Source organism: Vicugna pacos, chromosome 6 (genome assembly GCF_048564905.1).
Source record: "Vicugna pacos chromosome 6, VicPac4, whole genome shotgun sequence".
In the NCBI taxonomy this organism is placed as follows: Eukaryota; Metazoa; Chordata; class Mammalia; order Artiodactyla; family Camelidae; genus Vicugna; species Vicugna pacos.
Genome location: NC_132992.1, coordinates 21,749,225 through 21,769,209, shown reverse-complemented (window position 1 = coordinate 21,769,209; position 19,985 = coordinate 21,749,225). Strand labels below are relative to the sequence as shown.

The window sequence follows — 19,985 nt, the reverse complement described above, 5'->3', positions numbered from 1 at the left end:
GAAACTATTTCATTTTAGGAGCCACAGTTTGACTGGATTAGTTTGTCAAGGAATTTATGCCTCAGCGCACTGCTGTAAACAACACAGCAATCAGCCAGCAAAATAAATGGATGTGGCTGGAGAAAGTGTAGAACAGAGCCCTACCAGTACCACTGCTATTCCAGGGTGACCAGTGGGCAGACCCAAAGCTGCACTTCCCTGAGGAGCAACAACAGAGACAACACTATGTGTTGGGGTGGTGGTTGGTGTCGGGGTGGGGGGAATAATCCAGTTAAAAAACAAATAAACAAGCAAATAACACTAACAAGCCCTGGAAGGGGGACCAGTGTGCAGACTTGCTACACTATATTATCTAAAATGTCCAGTTTCCAACAAAAAAAATTGTAAGGCATGCAAAAAAAAAAAAAAAACCAGGAAAGTATGACCCATACATGTAAAAAAAAGTAGGCAACAGAAACTGCCTACAAGAGTGACTAGATGTTGGATTTAACAGGAAAAGATTCCAAAGTAGGCATTATAAATATGTCCACAAAATTAAAGGAAAGCTTGATTAAAGAAGTAAGGAAAGTATAATGACAACCTCACATCAATACAGAATTGTCAAAGAAGAGATATTTTCTAAAAGAATAACTCTAGATGCTACTTCTTGGATGACATCCATTCTGATACACACTTAGCATTCCTTTAAAAAGAGTGATACTATAAATAATAAGTTAATTCTCAAATATTTAATAATAACAATATGAAAAATCTTACTGGTCTCACGTCACCACAGGAATTGGTAAACTGTCGAGCCAAGCCAAAATCAAGCATGTAACATTTCCTACACGTACTAGGAAAGCGACCCATGGCGAAGTTCGACTGGAAAAAGGAAGACAGAAAATATTTTCATTATACTTAGTTCTTACATCTTATCCTTCCTCTATTTTAATTCTTCTATTTAAACTCTATAGAATATACATGTTCCAAATATACTAGTCAATGATGTTTACTGGATATTAATACTAATTTTAATAAAAATTAATAATAATTTTTCCGTGGGTTCTATTAATGCGTAGGATCAGGTGAACTTTGAGCAACAAAAAATGTACGTCACTGTATAAAGTTACATAAAACATAACACTGATTTAACTGGAATCAGTACTCCAAGTTCCTTGAAATTCCAGTCTAAGTCACTGCTTAAACGAACACTCAATCTCTATTTTTTAAAATTAGAGGAACCACAGGCAGGGAGGGATATAGCTCAGTGGGAGAGTGGGTGCTTAGCATGCACAAGGTCCTGGGTTCAATCCCCAGTACCTCCATTTAAATGAATAAATCTAATTATCACCCCCAAGATATAAATAAAAATAACTTTTTAAACGGAAGGAACTAGGAGTAAGCAAAATACATAGCTCAGAATTTGAAATGAATTTCCTATAAGCATCATGAAGCTGAATTTCAAGAAGTGTAAACACTGAAATACAATTCAAGGAAACATTTCAAAATAGACTTAAGGAAATTTCACTTTGTGTTCTTCCCTTAATGAAAATAAATGTAACATTAAATGACCACAAACTTGCAAAGGTGGGTATGTAAGCAAGGGAATTCATAAAGGCAAAAATCAACTTGTTGTAGAATTGTTATTTTTTATTTTAAAATACTGTTCTACTTAGGGAGCTTTCTGATCAAAATGGAAACTCTTCACTCACCATGCTTCTCAAATAACAACATCTAATTTGACTTAAAAATAAGAGCAGGAGAAATCTACATTACATTAAGTCTGACTCAACTAAATTAATTTTAGTTAGCATTTTCGTGTAAACTATTTAATTTTAGAAATCATGTAGCACCAGATGGGTATAATTTTCAACTACAACAACCAACATATGATAAATTTATAGTAAATATAGCTAATTAGAAATGGGTGATTTCCCCTTGTGAGCAATACAAAAAAACAAGGAGAAAATAAAAGCATATTTCACAGTTAAGAAAATAACAATTTATAAGAAAAACAATAGAAAAATACTAAATATTGGCACTGTAGCACTCAGGAAAACAAATAAGCTCTTTCACAACTGATAGTCTCTTATAAACATAATTTGTTACTTCAGAAATAGTTCAAAGAACCCAATGCCAACATTTAAAAGCAACATATGTATATATTTTTAACCAATATCAAGAAAAAGAAATCCAAAGAATAACTATCAATTTAGGTGTAAGACTAAGTAGCTAGCAATGTTAACACATAATAATAACAGTCAAGCATTAATAATTTTTAATTTGGCTGCCAACCAACATTCTCATTGTGTGAGAAAAGCTCTTGATTACAAGTTATAGTTTATAATTATAATTTGCTTCAACTTACATTTTTGCTACAGATGTTAAAATACTGCCTTGTATTTAATATAGAAAGCTACATTTGTAATTTACTGTGTCCGATTGTAATATTAAAGTATCAAGTAAACTCATTCTGTGCTCTGGCAAGAAAAGGGCCCCTACCGGTTTGATGTCTCGGTGCAAGAATCCCACAGAATGGATGCTCTCAATAGACTCCAGAATCTGTCTACCCAATCGAAGAGTAGTGCTAATGGTGAATGTGCCCCGGGACTGGCTACGGCGTAGATCCGCCAGATTCCGACCCTAGGGAGACCAAATACACACTTTCAAATACGGTACTAAATGTGTATTATAAGAGAAGAGTAGGGAATTATTCACTTACCATTAAAAAAATGTTTTGACTGAAACAGCAAGGATTTTACCCAAATCATGATCCTTTCACTCCAGAAAAGAGAATCTCTTAAGATAATGTATGAATGTTTCAGACAAATTAAAGAATAGCCAAAGTTTTTTTTAACATAGTTTCTTTTAAAATTTTTTTGAATGATTGTTTAAATTCCATAGTGCTTTACAATTTTCAAGTTTCACACACATGATTTCATACAATCCCACAATAACCCTTTTTATTCCCTACTCCTAAGTTGCCCCTCCCCCACCCCCTCTCCCCACTGGTAACCACAAGTTTGTTCCCTACATCTGTGTCTGTTTTTTTGTTTTATTCTCTAGCTCACTGTACAGCATTTGTCTTTCTCTGTCTCTTCCGTGTCTATAACATTATGTTTCTGAGTCATCATGTTTCCCTTTGTCACTGATGTCATAACAAAATATAGTCTTGATTACTTAAAAAACATATAAAATATATATGCACAGGGCAATAATTCCTCATTATCGCCTAACATATATCCTATACAAATTACTTAACTTTCCTGTGTCACAGTTTCCTTATAAAATAGCCCCAACAATACCTACCTTACAGTATTTTGTAATGGTTAAACAAGACCCATGTAGTGTTTAGAATACTGTCTGGCACATTGTAAGTACTCAATAAATGCTAATTATTGTTATTATAAACAAAAAATGACATGAAACAAACACTCAATTACTTATAGCAGTAGGTAAAAGGAACAAATTTATCTAGCCTATGCCAGATGTATTACATTCCTGAGTGCATTTAGTTAGTCCTCACAGTTCCTTAAATAGAATTTGTTATTCCTGTTTTACAGATGAAGAAACTGAGGCTGAGATTTTAAATAATGTTAACCTGTTAAGGTAAAGTTGTTCTTCAAATCTAAGTCTGTCTGACTCCAAAGCGTTCTTTTTCTACTTCACAGTTCTCTACCCAAAAGATTCCTTATTTCATAGGTAACAAACCAGTAATCCGATGAGAAAAGCAAGGCTACAATGCTGCAGTTCCACCTCCCAAAGAATGGAAACTGGCTCCTGTATCACAAGGGAATTTAAGGATCCCAATCTCTTTTTACCCAAAATTTTATAGTGTATATTTGGGGTTAATACCATTAACACCATCACCTCAACTAAAGAGAGTTTTGAAAAAGTAATAAATTCTTAAATTACTTAAAATATCAATTAAAGTAAAATATTAAACAGTAATCAAGTAATATAAGAACTGAAAATTTACAGAAAAGTCAGGAGCCTTCATACTTCCTATCTTTTTTCAAACATTTTTTTATTGAGTTATAGTCACTTTACAATGTTGTATCAAATTCGTATCTTCTTTAAAAATACAGTTTTCCCACAGCATAAATTAGTAGTTATCTTTATTATTACTTTTAAATGTTAGTGGTATTTATTTTATTGTTCTCTACATTCTCAGCAAATGTAAAATGAGTGATAATCTACAGCAATGAGTTTTATAATACCTAATAACTTTTATTAGCATTTCAGTAATTTTTTTCTTCAAAAATCAGTATTTTGATGGTCAGATATATACCTAAGATAATACTGGAACTTTATTTGTAAACAACTTCAATCATCATAAAAGCTTTTGATAGGAAATCAATTAAAATGGATTTATGATATTAATAATGATTTTAAAATTTTGTATCTTTTAAAATATAAATCTAAAGTATCAGTTAACAAAATCTGAGAAGATAAATATAAGGCTGACAAAAGTATGAAGAAAAAGTTGTTAATATGGTAAATACATGCAGGTTGATCCACCAAATTATACTACAGGGTATATACTACAATGATTATTATTTCTTATAGAGAAAAATTGAAAACAACCTGTACATCCATCAATAAGTGAATGGTTAAATAAATTATGGTTCAGTCATCTTACTGACTGTTATGCAGCCACAAAAAAAAAGAGAGAAGAATCTTTATATATAGTAATAAGGAATGAATAATTATTAAATAAAAAAGCAAATTCATTTCTCCCTAATTGTATAAATTTAACATGATCCCAATAAAAATGCAAATGGATTTTATTATCAAAAATTTGAAACACACTTAAAAGGAGAGAAAATAATATTATGAACCCTCATATACCTATCCATCACTCAGAATTAACAATTACCAATTCATGGTTAATCTCGTTTCATCTGTTACCCACTCCCCACCTTCTCCCACACAACGCACAATATCTCCCTTCCCACACACATATACTGGATCATTCTCATGTAAATTCCAGGCATATCATTTCATTTACATGTTAAGTAAAGAGATGAAAATATAAAATTAAAGAAGTCATAACGAGCAATTCTATCACTAAAATTTGAACTGGAAATATCAATATGAACCATGATATATTTCTCTTTAAAAAAATTATATATATCCTGAACCTATCCACCCGAAAAGAATTTAAAACAATGATCAACCCAACTGCAGCAGGCATCTATAGCATTTAGATTGAGGTCTCTAAATACCATTTCTCATTAAGAAGAATCAGGGCTTAATGGAGAAATTGCTGATTCCAGTTCTGTAGAATGAATTATACAGAATAAGTCTGGTATATAGTGTTGTACCAGAACGTTAGGATGCTATCAAAGTTCCCTATTAGGGAATCAACTTAGTATTCTGAAAACTGATAAATGAAAAAATCATTAGTCCTGCCCTTCTGTATGAAATGTACCTCAGGATAACCTAATAGTTGGTAGAGCTCTTTTTAAAGAATTCCAACTAATGAACAAAGAAGATATTACAAAATTACAGTATTACATTTGCAACCCCACTGAAGTAATGAATCTAGGCAGTGATTACTAACGAGTTGATAATACCTAAGAGAAAAATCAGCGGGAACTTTAAAATGGATGGAGAGGCTGACAGCACCTGAACCTCACTGATTAATCTTAATATAACTAAAAGAAAGACAACCAGACACTGCCTACTGATGTGATATAAATAGGAAGCACACAACTCACCTCTGAAGTGTTCTGGACAAATAAAACAAAACTGGAATCTGATCTAATCATAAGTTTATAGGAAATCCAGGAGACAGAAGAACATGTTAAACACCACTACAGGAAGACAATCAGAAAAATCCAGAATATGGAAACTTCTGCATGACAAATGACTCTGTTTTTAATCAATGACAATACAAATAACAACAAAAAGAAAACTGTAAGGGAAAAAAAAGGAGATGGAATCCATAGATTAAAAGAGGCTTAAGAGGTATATATCCACCAAATACAATTTGTGAACCGTGTCTGAAACCAGATTCCAGTAAAACAAATATAAAAAGATAAAAGAGAGAGGTACAATCAAGGAAATCTAAAGATTGACTTGATAATTGATGCTGTTATTAAGATACTGCGTACTGTGGTTAATGGGGGAAAAAAAAGAATCCCTGACTCTGAGAAATATATATTAATACACTTACAGATAAAATATGCCTTGGATTTGCCTTGAAATCATCTGAGGAAGATGGAAAGGGAAGAAAGGGAGAATACACCTCAAACAAGATTGGCCATATGCTGATAATTACTGAAGCTGGATGATGAGTACATCAGTATTCACTATACTATTCTACTTCTGTGTATGCTTCATTTTTTCCATAATAATGAAAAGTTAAAAAATATACGGCAGCCCTGATGTTAGGCAGTCTAGAGCTACATCTGTACCGGTTACAGGATTCAAAACATTTTTTTGCCGCTTCCTAGGTGATATGCTTACCACAAAACATCACCCTTGGTGATACTAAGGACCATAACGTAAAGCCTCAATGAGGATATCCAACGAGACCTGGCCAAGGTCTTCCCAGTAGAAACAAGAAAAGAAATGTGTATGATTCCTTGAATCCTATTAGATTTTAGACCCACTTTAATGGTAAATAACTGGAATTTCTACAACAGAAATAGGATTATTCCTTTAAAAATTTTAAGGCATATATTATATAATTGAATCTCCAGGAGGAAAAGAATAAAATTAACTTAAGAATAATGAGGGTTTTAGAAGAAATCAGAAATGTCAGTGAGAAGCTGGGTCTGAGCATATAAATTTTAACAAAACATATGGAAGGAAACCCAGTAGTTATCTTCAATATGTCCAATAAGACAGAGAACCCTCTAGTAGTTACACCACCTTTAATCTTGTCCCAAATTAAGTCAGCCATAACTGGGGATGAAGGGTTAACGGTGGGTTAATATTCTTATGACAGGGAAAAATACAGCATGCAAGTCAAATGGAAAGGTTCTTAGACAAGTCCAGAGGAGCTTGCCAAAGGCCACAAAAGCCATTGTTACCTAATATACACCAGCCTCCTTAGTTTTCTCAGACTAAGAGCATTCCCCTTTCCATAAAGTGAGATTTAGGTAGGTGCATATAAAATTAAAATGAATAGGTGGAGACAAAATAAAAACGAGTATATGCTAAGACCGAGAGAGACTCTGTAGGCTAAAATTGAAGCTTCTGTTCACATTCCCAAGTCAGTAGTAGCCTAAAGACAATAAAGAGTTTTCCCTTATTGTGCCAGAATATTGGCCTCAGGCTTCCATCAAGTCTTAACACCATTAAGTTAGTCAGTCCCAGGCAAACCACAAACCTCCATGAGCTTAAGTCTCTTCATTTGGAAAATGGGGTAAAACCTGTCCTATCCTCTTAGGGGATATGGTAAGGATCAAACAAGATGCATGATAAATCCAGAAGAAAATAATAAAATATCATATAAAAAGCTACATTATTACTGGCCAAAGTGAGAGAAAGCAAGATCCATATTAAGACCTAAAAAGTACAGGGATAGTTGCTTCAAGAAACAAAACCATGCTGGCTCAAGAGATAGTGAATTATATGACTCAAAGATCTGAAGGTATACTCTACAGAGAGATTACTATCTATAGATTTAAATCAAATGCTGAGGGAAACAAGAAGAGGACGCACTGAGGCCAGGATCTATGTCTCTGAAATCACTACTATGAAGTTAGGGTGAAAGAAAATAAAAGAGCCAAATGCCTAAAACAAACTTTGCTAAAGATGAAGGAAAACCCTGAGAATTCTAAGTTAAGCAGCAAAGGGAACCATGGCTTTTACATTTAAATGGTGACCGCAGGTTCAGAGCTGTGTGTCTGTGTGTTCAGGGCCAGAGGCAGTGCCAGAGAGAATGGAATAATTTCATCTTCTCCTTGCTGCAGTCATTACTCCAATGAATCCTTTCTGAATTTCTTTCCTCAGCTACCCCAGCTCAACTCCACTTTCCATCTAAAGGATATGGAACAGAGCTATGTTAATGATGAAAAGAGAAAGAAGAATGGCATTTCTTCCCTATCTCATACTAAGCTTAAATTTTCAAGCAGTCAAGGTTGCACTTGCAAAAAAAAAACTAAGAATCCTTAAGGTAATAAAAGGTGGAGAAGGAAGGGATAAGGACAGGACAAGACTCATATCTGGCAACCCATGTGGGAGTTAAAAACTCTGCAACAAAGACTATCAATGAAGATATGGATCAACTGAAATAGTTGACAAGGAAAACTCTTCCATCTTTGGAAAAATTTATTATCAGGTCTATTTAAGTAAAGTTCTATCTGCATAGTATAAAACACTGTGAGATGATACTAAATGTTGCTAATTATATTCATATATATCATAATTAGGTACTTTGATCAAAACTGGACAATTTTAAGATCCATTTTCAAAGTAACCTACCTGCAACTGCATGACCACATAGTTGAATCGATCATTTCTCCCACATCCAATAAATCTACAAACATGGTCTTTCCCTGGATGAAAGAAAGAAAACAGTGAAAAAGGTTATACTATGGTTTCTCTTCTTAAATTTAATAATTTGTTTTTCTGTATTTTATGGTTGAATATAAAGGACCTGTCTTAAGAACCTTAATGATAGGAGATTTGCATCATTCAAATTTTCTACCCACCTCCCCCCATATTCTACACTGCTCTTTGTGTAGTCAAATACATGTTTACTAAGTGAATAAATAAATGAATGAGGGAACAAGTTAATGATAATTTATTTAGGAAGGAAAGAATTAAGAGGTCATTTCAAACCAACTTGACCAGACATGATACATATGAAAGCACAGAAGAGCAATAAATAAAAGCTATGTTAGGAATATAAACCCTGAACTTTAGATATGATCAGCCATTCACCATTATATGACTCAGTGAGTCACTTCATCTTTCTGGGCCTTACTGATTTGAATTTGCTTAGTAGTTTTCAACCTGAGCTCCACATGTGAAAATCCAAGGAGGTGCTAGTGCCTAGGATGCTAAGGGAAGCAGCTCTGCTGTAGCAGAGACCTGGGGTCCTGCCCTGATTCAATAAACGCAAACAAAACACCTAAGAGAGGAACAGGACTGGTGGATTCCAGGGCCAGAAGAGGGCTTCTGGCTGGAGCACAGGAGGGAAAGGAGGGAGAACAGAATGAGATGATGCTGGAGAAACAGGTAGGTACCAGATCCTGAAGGGTGTTGGACTCCATAATAAGAAATCTGAACCACATATATCAATGTTCCTGAGAAACTTTCTGAAAACTCCTAAACTTTACACTGATTCAAAATCTAAATGGGGGAAAATATAGGATATGAGCTTTTCAAAAGTTCTCTAAATCACCCAAAAGCAGACAGCCCATGGATGGGAAGTACTTGAAAACTACTGTTGGGTAATGAGAAACATTTAAAAGATTTCAAGGTAAAGAAAAACATTTAAAACTTTCCATTTTAGAGTCTCACTATGATAACAATGAAGAAGATCAACTACAAAGAGGTCAATACTGAGGTGTAAAAGTCACTCTGGGGACAGCTACAATATCACAAGAGACAGAATAAGGGTTTGAGCTTAAGTATTAGAGATTGAAAAAAATTGGATAAATCCTATTAATAGAGATACTAACGATGTAGTTTTTGACTAGAAATTGGCACAACTGAATAAAAAGTACAAAAATAAGAGAATATAGTAGGTTGTTTTAGGGAATATTAGAATGTTGAGTTTGAGGACAACCAGCTGAATTCAGTAGACAATTGTAATTTCAAGCTTGGTGCTGAGACAAAAAGCTAAGTTTCAGAAATATACTGGGAAATGATTCGTTCATAGAAGGTAGATGGAACTATCAACATGAATTTAAGATTTCTGAGTTGAAAGAAAAAAAGAATGAGAAGAAAAGAAACCTAAGAACAGAATTCTGGAAAATGCAATATTTAAAGCATGAGCAGAAATAAAAAGGCCCATGAAAGAAACAGAGTAACAGCCCGAGAGGCAGGAGTAAACTACGAGAAAGGGATATACGTCACAGAATTCAAAAGAGAAGAGCATTTTAAGGTGGAAGTGGCCAGTGACAAATGCTATACAATAGTTGAGACGTGCTCATTAATATAAAAAATTAGGAAGTCATTAGTGAGTGGAACAGGCAGAAGCCAATCTATAACGGAGTTAAACAGTAAATGGAATATGAGACAATGAGGGCAATCTTTGAAGAAGCCTGCCTATAAAGTGACAAAATCACAGACCAAGAGCTAGAAGGACAAATTTTGATAGAATGATAAGAAATATATCATAATATTCAAACAGAATTAAAAAAGAATGAAAAGAATTAGTCCACTGACTGACTTAAAATATAAATACAATCCAGATTTAATTTATTTTTTTTAATGGAGGTATACTGGGGATTGAACCTAGGACCTCATGCATGCTAAGTATGCATTCTACCACTGAGCCATACCCACCCTCACCCCAGATTTAATTTAGTTAATAATTCCACACTCCTCTTTTGTATCTGGATTATCATGTTGTTCTCTCGTTCTCTGTGCTTTTGTTGAAAAGGGTCCTAACTAGCAAGAATAGGTGCAATGGGAACAATAATATACAATGTGTACAATGTATGTTCATCACTTTCATATATTTTACGTATGTTTATAAAACTGTGTCATCTAGCAAACTGTAGTAAGAATGAAAGGATAAAACGATGGTCAGTTAGCAACTTACTCTTTTCCTCAGCTTCACAGAAACAATTAAAAAATCACTTAAAAAGTATTTTCTTCTTATTATCCATTCTTCAAGATTCCACCTTCTTATCATGTAACATTCAAATGCAGAATCTCTATTACAAAGGCATTTTAACCATATAATAACAAAAGGCCATACTAAATTTAACTCCTCTTGGAATGCTCTTTTTAAAATGCCTTTGTAAGTTATACCAAAATACTATTTGTCTCTTGATATTAAAACCACCCTACTTTTAAAAAAGAAAAAAGATAAAAATCAAATAAACTAGACCTTTTATTGGGTAACCAAAACACAAAGTCAGTAGCAAATTTCTTAGGATTCACTGGTACATCTTCACTGCTTTACGTAAGAGCTTAATGAGCTCTTACCTCATACTTTATAATATAGCATATTACTGCTCTTATATTTTAGATATATGCAATTAATGAAACTAATTAATAAAGTTAGTTCAATAAATACGTACAAATTTTTGGAAGCATGGAGAAACTACAATTTAACTGAAACCATAACTCTTCACCACCACTTAGAACAATTCTTAAAATAACTTTCATAATAACGAGTATAAACTGAGGTATCCCAGGTACTCCATGAGTACAGGGACCATATCCATCTTGTTCTGTTTCCTACCCTGCAGTACCTGGCAAACAGTGATTGATTGATATTTTTGAAAGAACAAATAGAAATAATAATAGCCAATAAAGCACGCACAATATGAAACATACTGTGCTAGGCGTTACATTAAGTTATTCACATATTTTTAATCCTCACAACTTAATAATAAGTATTATCATTTTCCCTATTTTCCCAATGTGAAAATGGAGGCTTAGTGAGGGTAAGTACTTTATCCAAACCTCACAGCTGGAAAATGATGGAGCAGTTTGATTCTAGAGCCTTTGTTCTTATCCATTATGCCGGAAATAACTGAAGCAGATTTTCAAATCAAGTAACACCTTGTAAATAAATATTAAAACTAAAAGATGAATAAAGACTATGACAAAACACAGACAAGAAGACCTACTATGTGCCAAGTACTAAAGTAAGCCCTAGGAATACAAGATAAGTAGATCCATGCCCTCAAGGAATTCAGAGCCCAGATACATAAACAAAAAATTGTAATACAATGTGATGACCTTCATATTATAGACAAACTGCTGCAGATACACAGAAGATGTGAAAATTTTGTTCATGAGGCTTTTCATGAGAGTTAAATCACTAGATTTTAAATACATGAGCAGAGCATTCTACGAGAAGGACACAAAGTGTGAAGGATCAAGCATATACAAAAGATGATTAACAGAGTTAACAGGCTAGAGGATATGAGTTAAAAGGTAGGCTGAGGTGGGAGGCATGCTGAGACAAGAAAAGTACACTCAAGTCTTGCATGTCACAAAAAGGAATTCAGATTTGACTCATTATTAGATAATGGGTGGCAGTGGGGCGTGGCAGGTAGTTCAAAGGTTTTCAAGCATGAGAGCTACATGATTTGACCTGTGTTTTGGAAAGATAATGCTGTTCACCAATAGATGCTGATTTATGGAAGAGATGAGAGGCAGGGAGATCAATTAGGTCGTGAATACTATAGACCAGGTAAAAGATGAGGAGGGTTCAAATTAAAGCACCAGGTCTGAGAATTCAAAAAAGAGGAAAGATTTCAAATTAAACTTTAAGAGACAGAATAGACAGATTACACGAAAAATAAAGTGAAGGAAGACTTTTAGCTGAAGCTCAATGAACAAGGTAAACTACATTAATATAAACTAAGACAAAAGCATAAGGGAAAATAATTTCAAGTTTGAGGATTTTGTACTGATTCATCTACAGGACATGCAAGTTGTATTAGAAATTTAGGGGTAGAGTTTAATAGAGGTCAGTTATAGAAAGTAAGAGATTTGTGTATTGTTAACAAAGCTAGGAGTTGATTGCCCAGAGAAGATGGGTAGTTTGAGAGAACTGGATAAATGCCAGAACACCAGTGTGTCAGGGAAAGAAAAAGGAACCAGTGACGGAGACAGAGAAGGAAATGTGAAGCTCAAAGAGCCTTGTACCTCACAGCTTCCACATATTCTGTGATGAATTAGGCAAAATAATCTCTAAAAATGAGGGGAGCAGGGTGGGTTATGCTTGAAGAGAATGTTAATAATTCAAAATAATTGCTGTGGAGAAACATAAAGACAGAACCAGGCTGTCAAGCATAGAACATACGAAATGAGACCTAATAAAGTGTCATTCAGATAAGGATCCTGAGTACAGTCCAGAAACTGGGGCTGTAACAACCTTTATGGTAAATTAGACAGTCTCCTAGGTCATATCTAACTGGTAAGCAAATTTTTAAAAACTGTCATATACTATACACTCTAAGGTCTGATCATGACTCTCCATTCACAAGAATATTTATGCACGGTAAGATTAGAAGTAAGGTCTAGAAATATTACAGAAGCAACTTAAAGTCCCTGGGACAACCATTTTATAAACTTTTAGGAACTCCCAGTATAAAAGGCATGTAAATAATTTCAATGACACTATAGAGTAGGACTCTCTTGTATAGAAGTAATGTCAAACCAAGCCAACCCTCATTTTATTCCTGATTAATTTTAATAGGTTCTCAAAACTATACATAATGGCACCAGCATATAATATACGTATGAACTTCATTTCAGCATCTTTAGGCTATACTGTCTATGTCTGCTTGTCTGACCTCTAGACTGTAAGTACATGAAGGGAAGGGACTCTACTACCCAGCTTCGCACAGGGTACATACTAAGTGAACAGATGAATGAATAAATTTTTTATATCAGCTTTATTGAAACATTATTAATATACCACAAAATTCACTGATTTAAAATGAAAAATTCAATGGTTTTTAGTACATTCACAAGATTGTGCAACCATAACCACAATCAGTATTAGAACATTTTCATCAGTCCTACACCACTCCACCAAAAAAAACCCATACTCAGTCATTTCCTGTCTCCCACTCCCAACTCTCCTAGCCCTAGCAGACTACTAATCTACTTCCTATCTCTATAGATTTGCCTGTTCTGAATGAACATTTCATATAAATGGAATCATACAATAAGTGGTCTTCTGTGACTGGCTTCTTCCACTTAGCATAATGTGTTCAAAGCTCATCCATGTTGTAACGTGTATCAGTACTTCATTCCTTTTTATTGTTGTTAACATTCCTTTGTATAGATATGCCACATTTTATTTAGTTATTCATTAGCTGATTGTCCATTTGGGGTGTTTCCACTTTTTGGTTATCATGAATAATGTTGCTATGAACATTCATGTATAAGTTTTTGTGCAGACATATGTTTTTATCTCTCTTGGGTCTTAACTGGGAGTAGAAATGCTGGTCATATGATAACTCCATGTTTAATCTTTAGCAGTCCAGAGGAATTGATGGACAGTTTTTCAAGGGAGCTGCACAGTTTATATTCCTACCAGCAACATATGAGGGTTCTAATTTCTCCACATTCTCACCAATTCTTGTTATTAGCTATCTTTTTGATTGTAGCCATTCTAGAAGGAGTGAAGTGGTATCTCATTACAGTTTTGAGTTACATTTCCGTAATGACGAATGATGTTGAGCAGCTTTTCATATGCTTATTGGCCATTTGTGTATCTTCTCTGGAGAAATGTCTACTCAGATCCTCTGCTGATTTTTCAACTGAGTTATCTGTCTCTTTATTATTGAGTTATATAAAAGTTCTTAAATATCCCAGATAAAGTCCCTTATGAGATGTATGATTTGTAAATATTTTCACCTATTCTATGGCAAGTTGTCTACTCACTTTCTTGATGGTGGTCTTTGAAGCACAAAAGTTTTTATATCTGATGAAGTCCAATTTATCTGTCTCATTTTGTGGTTTTGGTGTTATATCTAAAAAACCATCACCTAATCCAAGGCCACAAAGACTTACACCTATGTATTCTTCTAAGAATTTTATACAGTTAGGTCTTTGAACCATTTTGAGTAAATTTTTATATACAGTGGAAGATAAACATCCACCTTCATTCTTTTGCATGTGTGTAATTGTCTTAGAAAGACATACTCCTCCTGTGTTTCACTTTTATTCTCAGACTATCTTACTTCTCATACCAGGTGTGTGGTCTTTCCACTTATCAAGCTGTTCTCCTAGACACCATCTAAGAGGTGTCCTATTATTCAGTTCAGTTCTGATACCCTCCTGGAGTTAGCATCAAATCCCCAGAAGTTAGGGCTCAGTCTCTTAAGACTGCCCCTACTGCAGAAGCCAGTCACAAATCCCAGGCTGTCACCTGTACTACTAATTAAACAGTTATAAATTGGGGTTCCTATCATCACCCCCTCTTTGAGTTTCATAATTTACTAGAAGAGCTTACAGAATTCAGGGAGACACTTTTGTTTACCAGTTTATTACAAAAGATGTAACAAAAGATACAGATGGACAGCCAGATTTAGAGATACACAGGGCAAGTCATGTGGGACAGGGTACAGAGATTCCATGCTGTTTCAGAGTGCACCACTCTCAGCACCTCCACCAACTTAGAAGCTCTCTGAACTCCTAATTTTTAAATTTTAGTGGAGGGTTCATCACTTATGCATGATGGGTCATTAACTCAATCTCCAGCCCTTCACACTCCCTGGAGAATAGGAGACAGGGCTGAAAGTTCTGAACTTCTAATCATGGCTTGGTCTTTCTGCTGACCTAAACACCATCCTAAAGCTATTCAGGAGCCCACCAAGAGTTGCTTCATTAGAACAAAAGACACACATATAACTCAGGAGTGGTTATTATTTTACAATATCCAATCCAGTTGTCCCCAAATCACTTGTTGAAAAGACTGTTTTCCCTATTGAACTGTCTTGGTACCCTTGTCCAAAATCAGTTGACCCTAATGCAACAATTAATTTCTGGACTTTGAATTCTATTTCATTGATCTAAATTTCTGTCCTTATGCCAGAACCATAATGTCTTTATCACTGTCACTTTGTGGTGAGTTTTTAAATCAGCAAGTGCTCCAACTCTGTTCTTTTTCAAGATTGTTTTGACTATTTGATTGTTTGAAATTCCATATTAATTTTAGAATCAGCTTGTCTATTTCTACAAAGTACCAGATGGGATTTTGATAGGGATTGTGTTCAATCTGTAAATCAATTTCAGGAGTACTGCTATCTTAAGTCTATAAGCATTGGCTATGTTTCCATGTATTTAGGTCTTCTTTATTTTTTCAACATTGTTTTGTAATTTTCAGAGTATAAGTTTTGCACTTCTTTGTTAAATTTAGTCCTACATATTTTTTTTTGATGCTATTGCTTGTTAATGGAATTGTTCTCTTAATTTCATTTTTGGATTGTTCATCACTAACATCTAATAATATAAATGATTTTTGTATATTAATCTTGTATCCTGCAATCTTGTTGAAATTGTTTATTAGTTCTGATAATTTTTCAGTGTATTCCCTAGGGTTTTCTATATAAAATATCATGTCACCTGCAAATAGAAATAGTTTTACTTCTTTCCACGATGGGTGTATTTTATTTCATTTTCTTGACTTGAATAAAAGTGGCAAGAGCAGAAATACTTCTCTTGTTCCTTCAGGGAAAAGAGCTCAGTTTTTTTTTTAACATATTAACTGTGGGTTTTTGTTTTGTTTTGTTTTGTTTTACTTAATAGATGCTCTTTATCAGGGTGAGCAAGTTTCCTTCTATTCTTAGTTTGAGTATTTTTATCATGAAGGGGTAGTGGATTTTGCTAAATGGGTCTTCTGAGTCTATTGACATAATCATGTGGTTTTTGTCCTTTACTCTACTAATATGTGTATTTTATTAATTGATTTTCACATTTTGAACCAACCTGGAATTCCAGACATTTATAAACCCCACTTGGTCATGGTGAATTAGCTTTTTTATGTGTTGCTGGATTCTGTTTGCTAGTATTATGCTGAGGGTTTTTGCATCTGTATTCATAAGAGACATTGGTTTTTATTTTTTTCTGATGTCTTTGCCTGGTTTTGGTATCAGAGTAATACTCACCTCAAAGAATGAACTGGGAAATGTTCTCTCATTTTCTATTTTTTTGGAAGAGTTTGTAAAAAAAAAAAAGTAGACATTAATTCTTTAAATGTTTGGTAGAATTTACCAGTGAAGCCATCTGGGCTTGGGCTTTCCATTGTGGGTAGGTGTTTTCATTATTATTAATTCAACCTCTTTACCTGTTAAAGGTCTATTCAGATTTTCTATTTCTTCATGAGTCAGTTTCAATAGTTTAGATCTCTCTAGGAATTTGTCCATTTCATGTAAGTTTGTCACTACGTACTCCGTGGTATTCCCTTATAATAATCTTTTTTATATTTCTGTAAGGTCAATAGAAATGTCCCTTCTTTCATTCCTGATTTTAGTAATTTGAGTCTTCTTTTTTTCTTGGTCTGTCTAGCTAACAGTCTGTCAATTTTGTTCACTTTTTTAAAAGAACCAATTTTTAGTTTTCTGGATTTTCCCCATTGTTTTTCTATTCTCTCTTTCATTATTCTCCACTGTAATCTTTATTTCCTTCCTTATGCTTGCTTTAGGTATAATTTGCTCTTCTTTTTCTCGTATCATAAGGTGGAAGGTTAGGTTATCTACTGGAGATCTTACTGGCTTCATAATGCAGGCATTTACTGCTATAAATTTCCTTCTTATTACTGCTTAAGCTGCACCCCATAATTTTTAGTACCTTGTGATTATTACATTTTAATTAAGGAATCTGTAGAAACCTACTACTGAAACTTTGAAGGTAGGGTCATTAATGCCTTGTATCATGCAGGACAATCTATTATTTTTCTTTGAAGAAGACACAATACTGGCAGAAAGAAAAAAACACTGGCTTAGAGTTTAATTTCAACTCTGTCACTTAATTATTATGAGAACTTGAGTAAATATCAGTTTTCCTCAGCACAGCTATTCAAAAAGTTAAATTAGATAATATATTTATAAAGCATTTTCTTTTTTTAAATTGAAATATAGTCAGTTTACAATAAAGTATTTTCTTAACTATTTAGTGTTCACTCCTCCTTATTAATAATAGCACACAAATTTCCCTTCAGATGTTCTTTCTCAACTGTGTATCTACTGTCTCAATGGGTTTGATCCACTCTCAGGCAAGGAGGGGCATTAACGGCTCTAAGCCAATGAGAATAATCTAGAAATTGATATCAGTTTGATGATGGGAAGAAAACTAGATATTCAAGACCAAAGACAATCAATGCATGATATCATATTACTCTAACAAGTGTAATTGTTTCAGGGATGTTCTAATTTGAACAAAAGCTCAACACTTTCATATAATTATGAGAAGAGATGTTGTTTTTGAAGAGAAAGAATACAGCTCCCTTCCAGTTGCTATCTGCAATCATCTCTCAACTGTGAAAGAAACGAGCATGGGGATAAAGTTCACAGTATGGAAGAGATAATCACAGGAACACAGAGTCAGATGATAGCCATGTGCAAAAGGATGAAAACTAGATCCTATCTATTTCCCTGTGCTATACAGTATAATCTTGTTTATCTATTCTACAATTTTGAAATTCCAAGATCTTATGGTAGCTCACAGAGAGAAAAATGTGACAATGAATATACGTATTTTAATGTATAATTGAAAAATTGTGCTCTACACTGGAATTTGACACAACATTGTAAAATGATTATAAATCAATAAAAAAAGTTAAAAAAAATCAAAAACTAGACCTTATCTTACACCATCACAAAAATCAACTCAGAATGGGTTAAAGACTTGATTATGAGACCTGAAACCAGAAAACTCATAGAACACAGTGGGTAAGTTCCTTGACATCAGTCTTGGACTTTTTTTGGACTTGACAACAGCAAAGATGACAAATGCAAAAATAAACAAGTGGGACTGCATTAAATCAAGAAGTTCCTGCAAAGCAGAGGAAACCATCAAAATATAACTAAAGCACATCCCACCTCTGGATCTTTCAGCTTGGGGTGGAGGAAAAGTGCACATGTTCAAGACTGCTTGAGTTAAATATCAGCTTTTCCACTTAATGTCTACAAGCCACATGAAGAGCATAATAGCACTTATCTCAAAGAGTTATTGCACAAGTGACATCAGCTAAGGTATGTCTAATACTTAACATACTGCCTGGTACATAGTAAAGGTTCAAATAGGCTCTCTATTATTATCATTAAAGCTTAGTGATTATGAGCACTAATTTTGGAGGGAGACAGATATAAGCTAAACTCTTGGCTCTACTGACCAGGCTCACCTAGCATGTGCCTCTCCCTGACATCACCCATTCTGTCAAATCTGACTGCACTTCACTGGACCAGGTTAAACAAGTCCCATAATGTCACTGCTCACACACTATTCATAGGATAAACTCCCCCAAATAATTGTTTTTATCATGTCATTTGCCTACTCAAGAAACCATAAACAATAATGCCTAAAGAAATCAGATTAAACTGGTGAGCCTGGAATTCAAGATTCATTCCACATTACTTACCAAATCTCATTTCCTTCTGTTCAACACAAATTATACGCTATCATGAGGCCTGTTTCTTTTTTTTATTCTCCCTCACAACTGTTCTATCTTTTTTGCTCATATTAGTTCCACCAACCTCATCTCCTCAAATCAGATACAACTCTTAAAATCTAAATATACCTGTAGGAGGTACTAATAACAAATTAATACTCAGGATTAGATTTTTAGATATTTAATAAGTTAGTCACCTATCCAGGCACTGAGGAGGGAAAAATAAACAAGACAATTAAAATAAGAGTTCCCTGGAGAAGAGTAACAGTAAAAGTCTGGTTACTGTTCAGGTGGGAGAACTAGAGAAAAAAGTCAGCAAGCCATACTGACTGCAAGAAAATATAGGATGGAAATATATCAACAAACCAGTTTTAACTTTCTGCTTATGTTTCTCCTCTTAGAAATCCTCTGAAAGACAAAAGGAACCCTGAATATACAAATCAGATCTTTATACCACTAAGGCCTTTTCTTAATCCTCTGGCTCATCATCACTCTAACCCTACAGGGAATGCTTGTGGTCTGTCACCAAGCTCTGTGCAAAAGAGAAATAATCAATGATATCTCCACCCAAAAAATACAATAAGAAGTAGACTCAATTCAGATAGACAGATAAGATCTAAAGATATTACAGGCAAGGTAAGACCTTACTAGTTAAACACACTTTTAACTGTGATATGAGAAAAGATTTCTATTTATCTAAGGCAAGTAGTGATAAACCATTCTCTAACTGCCC

At 34.1% G+C, this 19,985-nt stretch overlaps 1 protein-coding gene across 5 annotated transcripts in view; it reads right to left on the bottom strand.

The window, feature by feature from the left end:
- TTBK2 (tau tubulin kinase 2) overlaps nt 1-19,985 on the bottom strand; it is a 119,736-nt gene that overhangs the window by 52,056 nt on the left and 47,695 nt on the right. For all 5 annotated transcript variants that reach the window (XM_072962600.1, XM_072962601.1, XM_006201706.4 and 2 more), the window contains 3 exons: nt 8,419-8,492; nt 2,482-2,622; nt 757-861 (listed from right to left, as the gene is read on the bottom strand). In XM_072962600.1, coding sequence (XP_072818701.1) covers nt 757-861; nt 2,482-2,622; nt 8,419-8,492 — 320 coding nt within the window. The remainder of the gene's footprint in view (nt 1-756; nt 862-2,481; nt 2,623-8,418; nt 8,493-19,985) is intronic.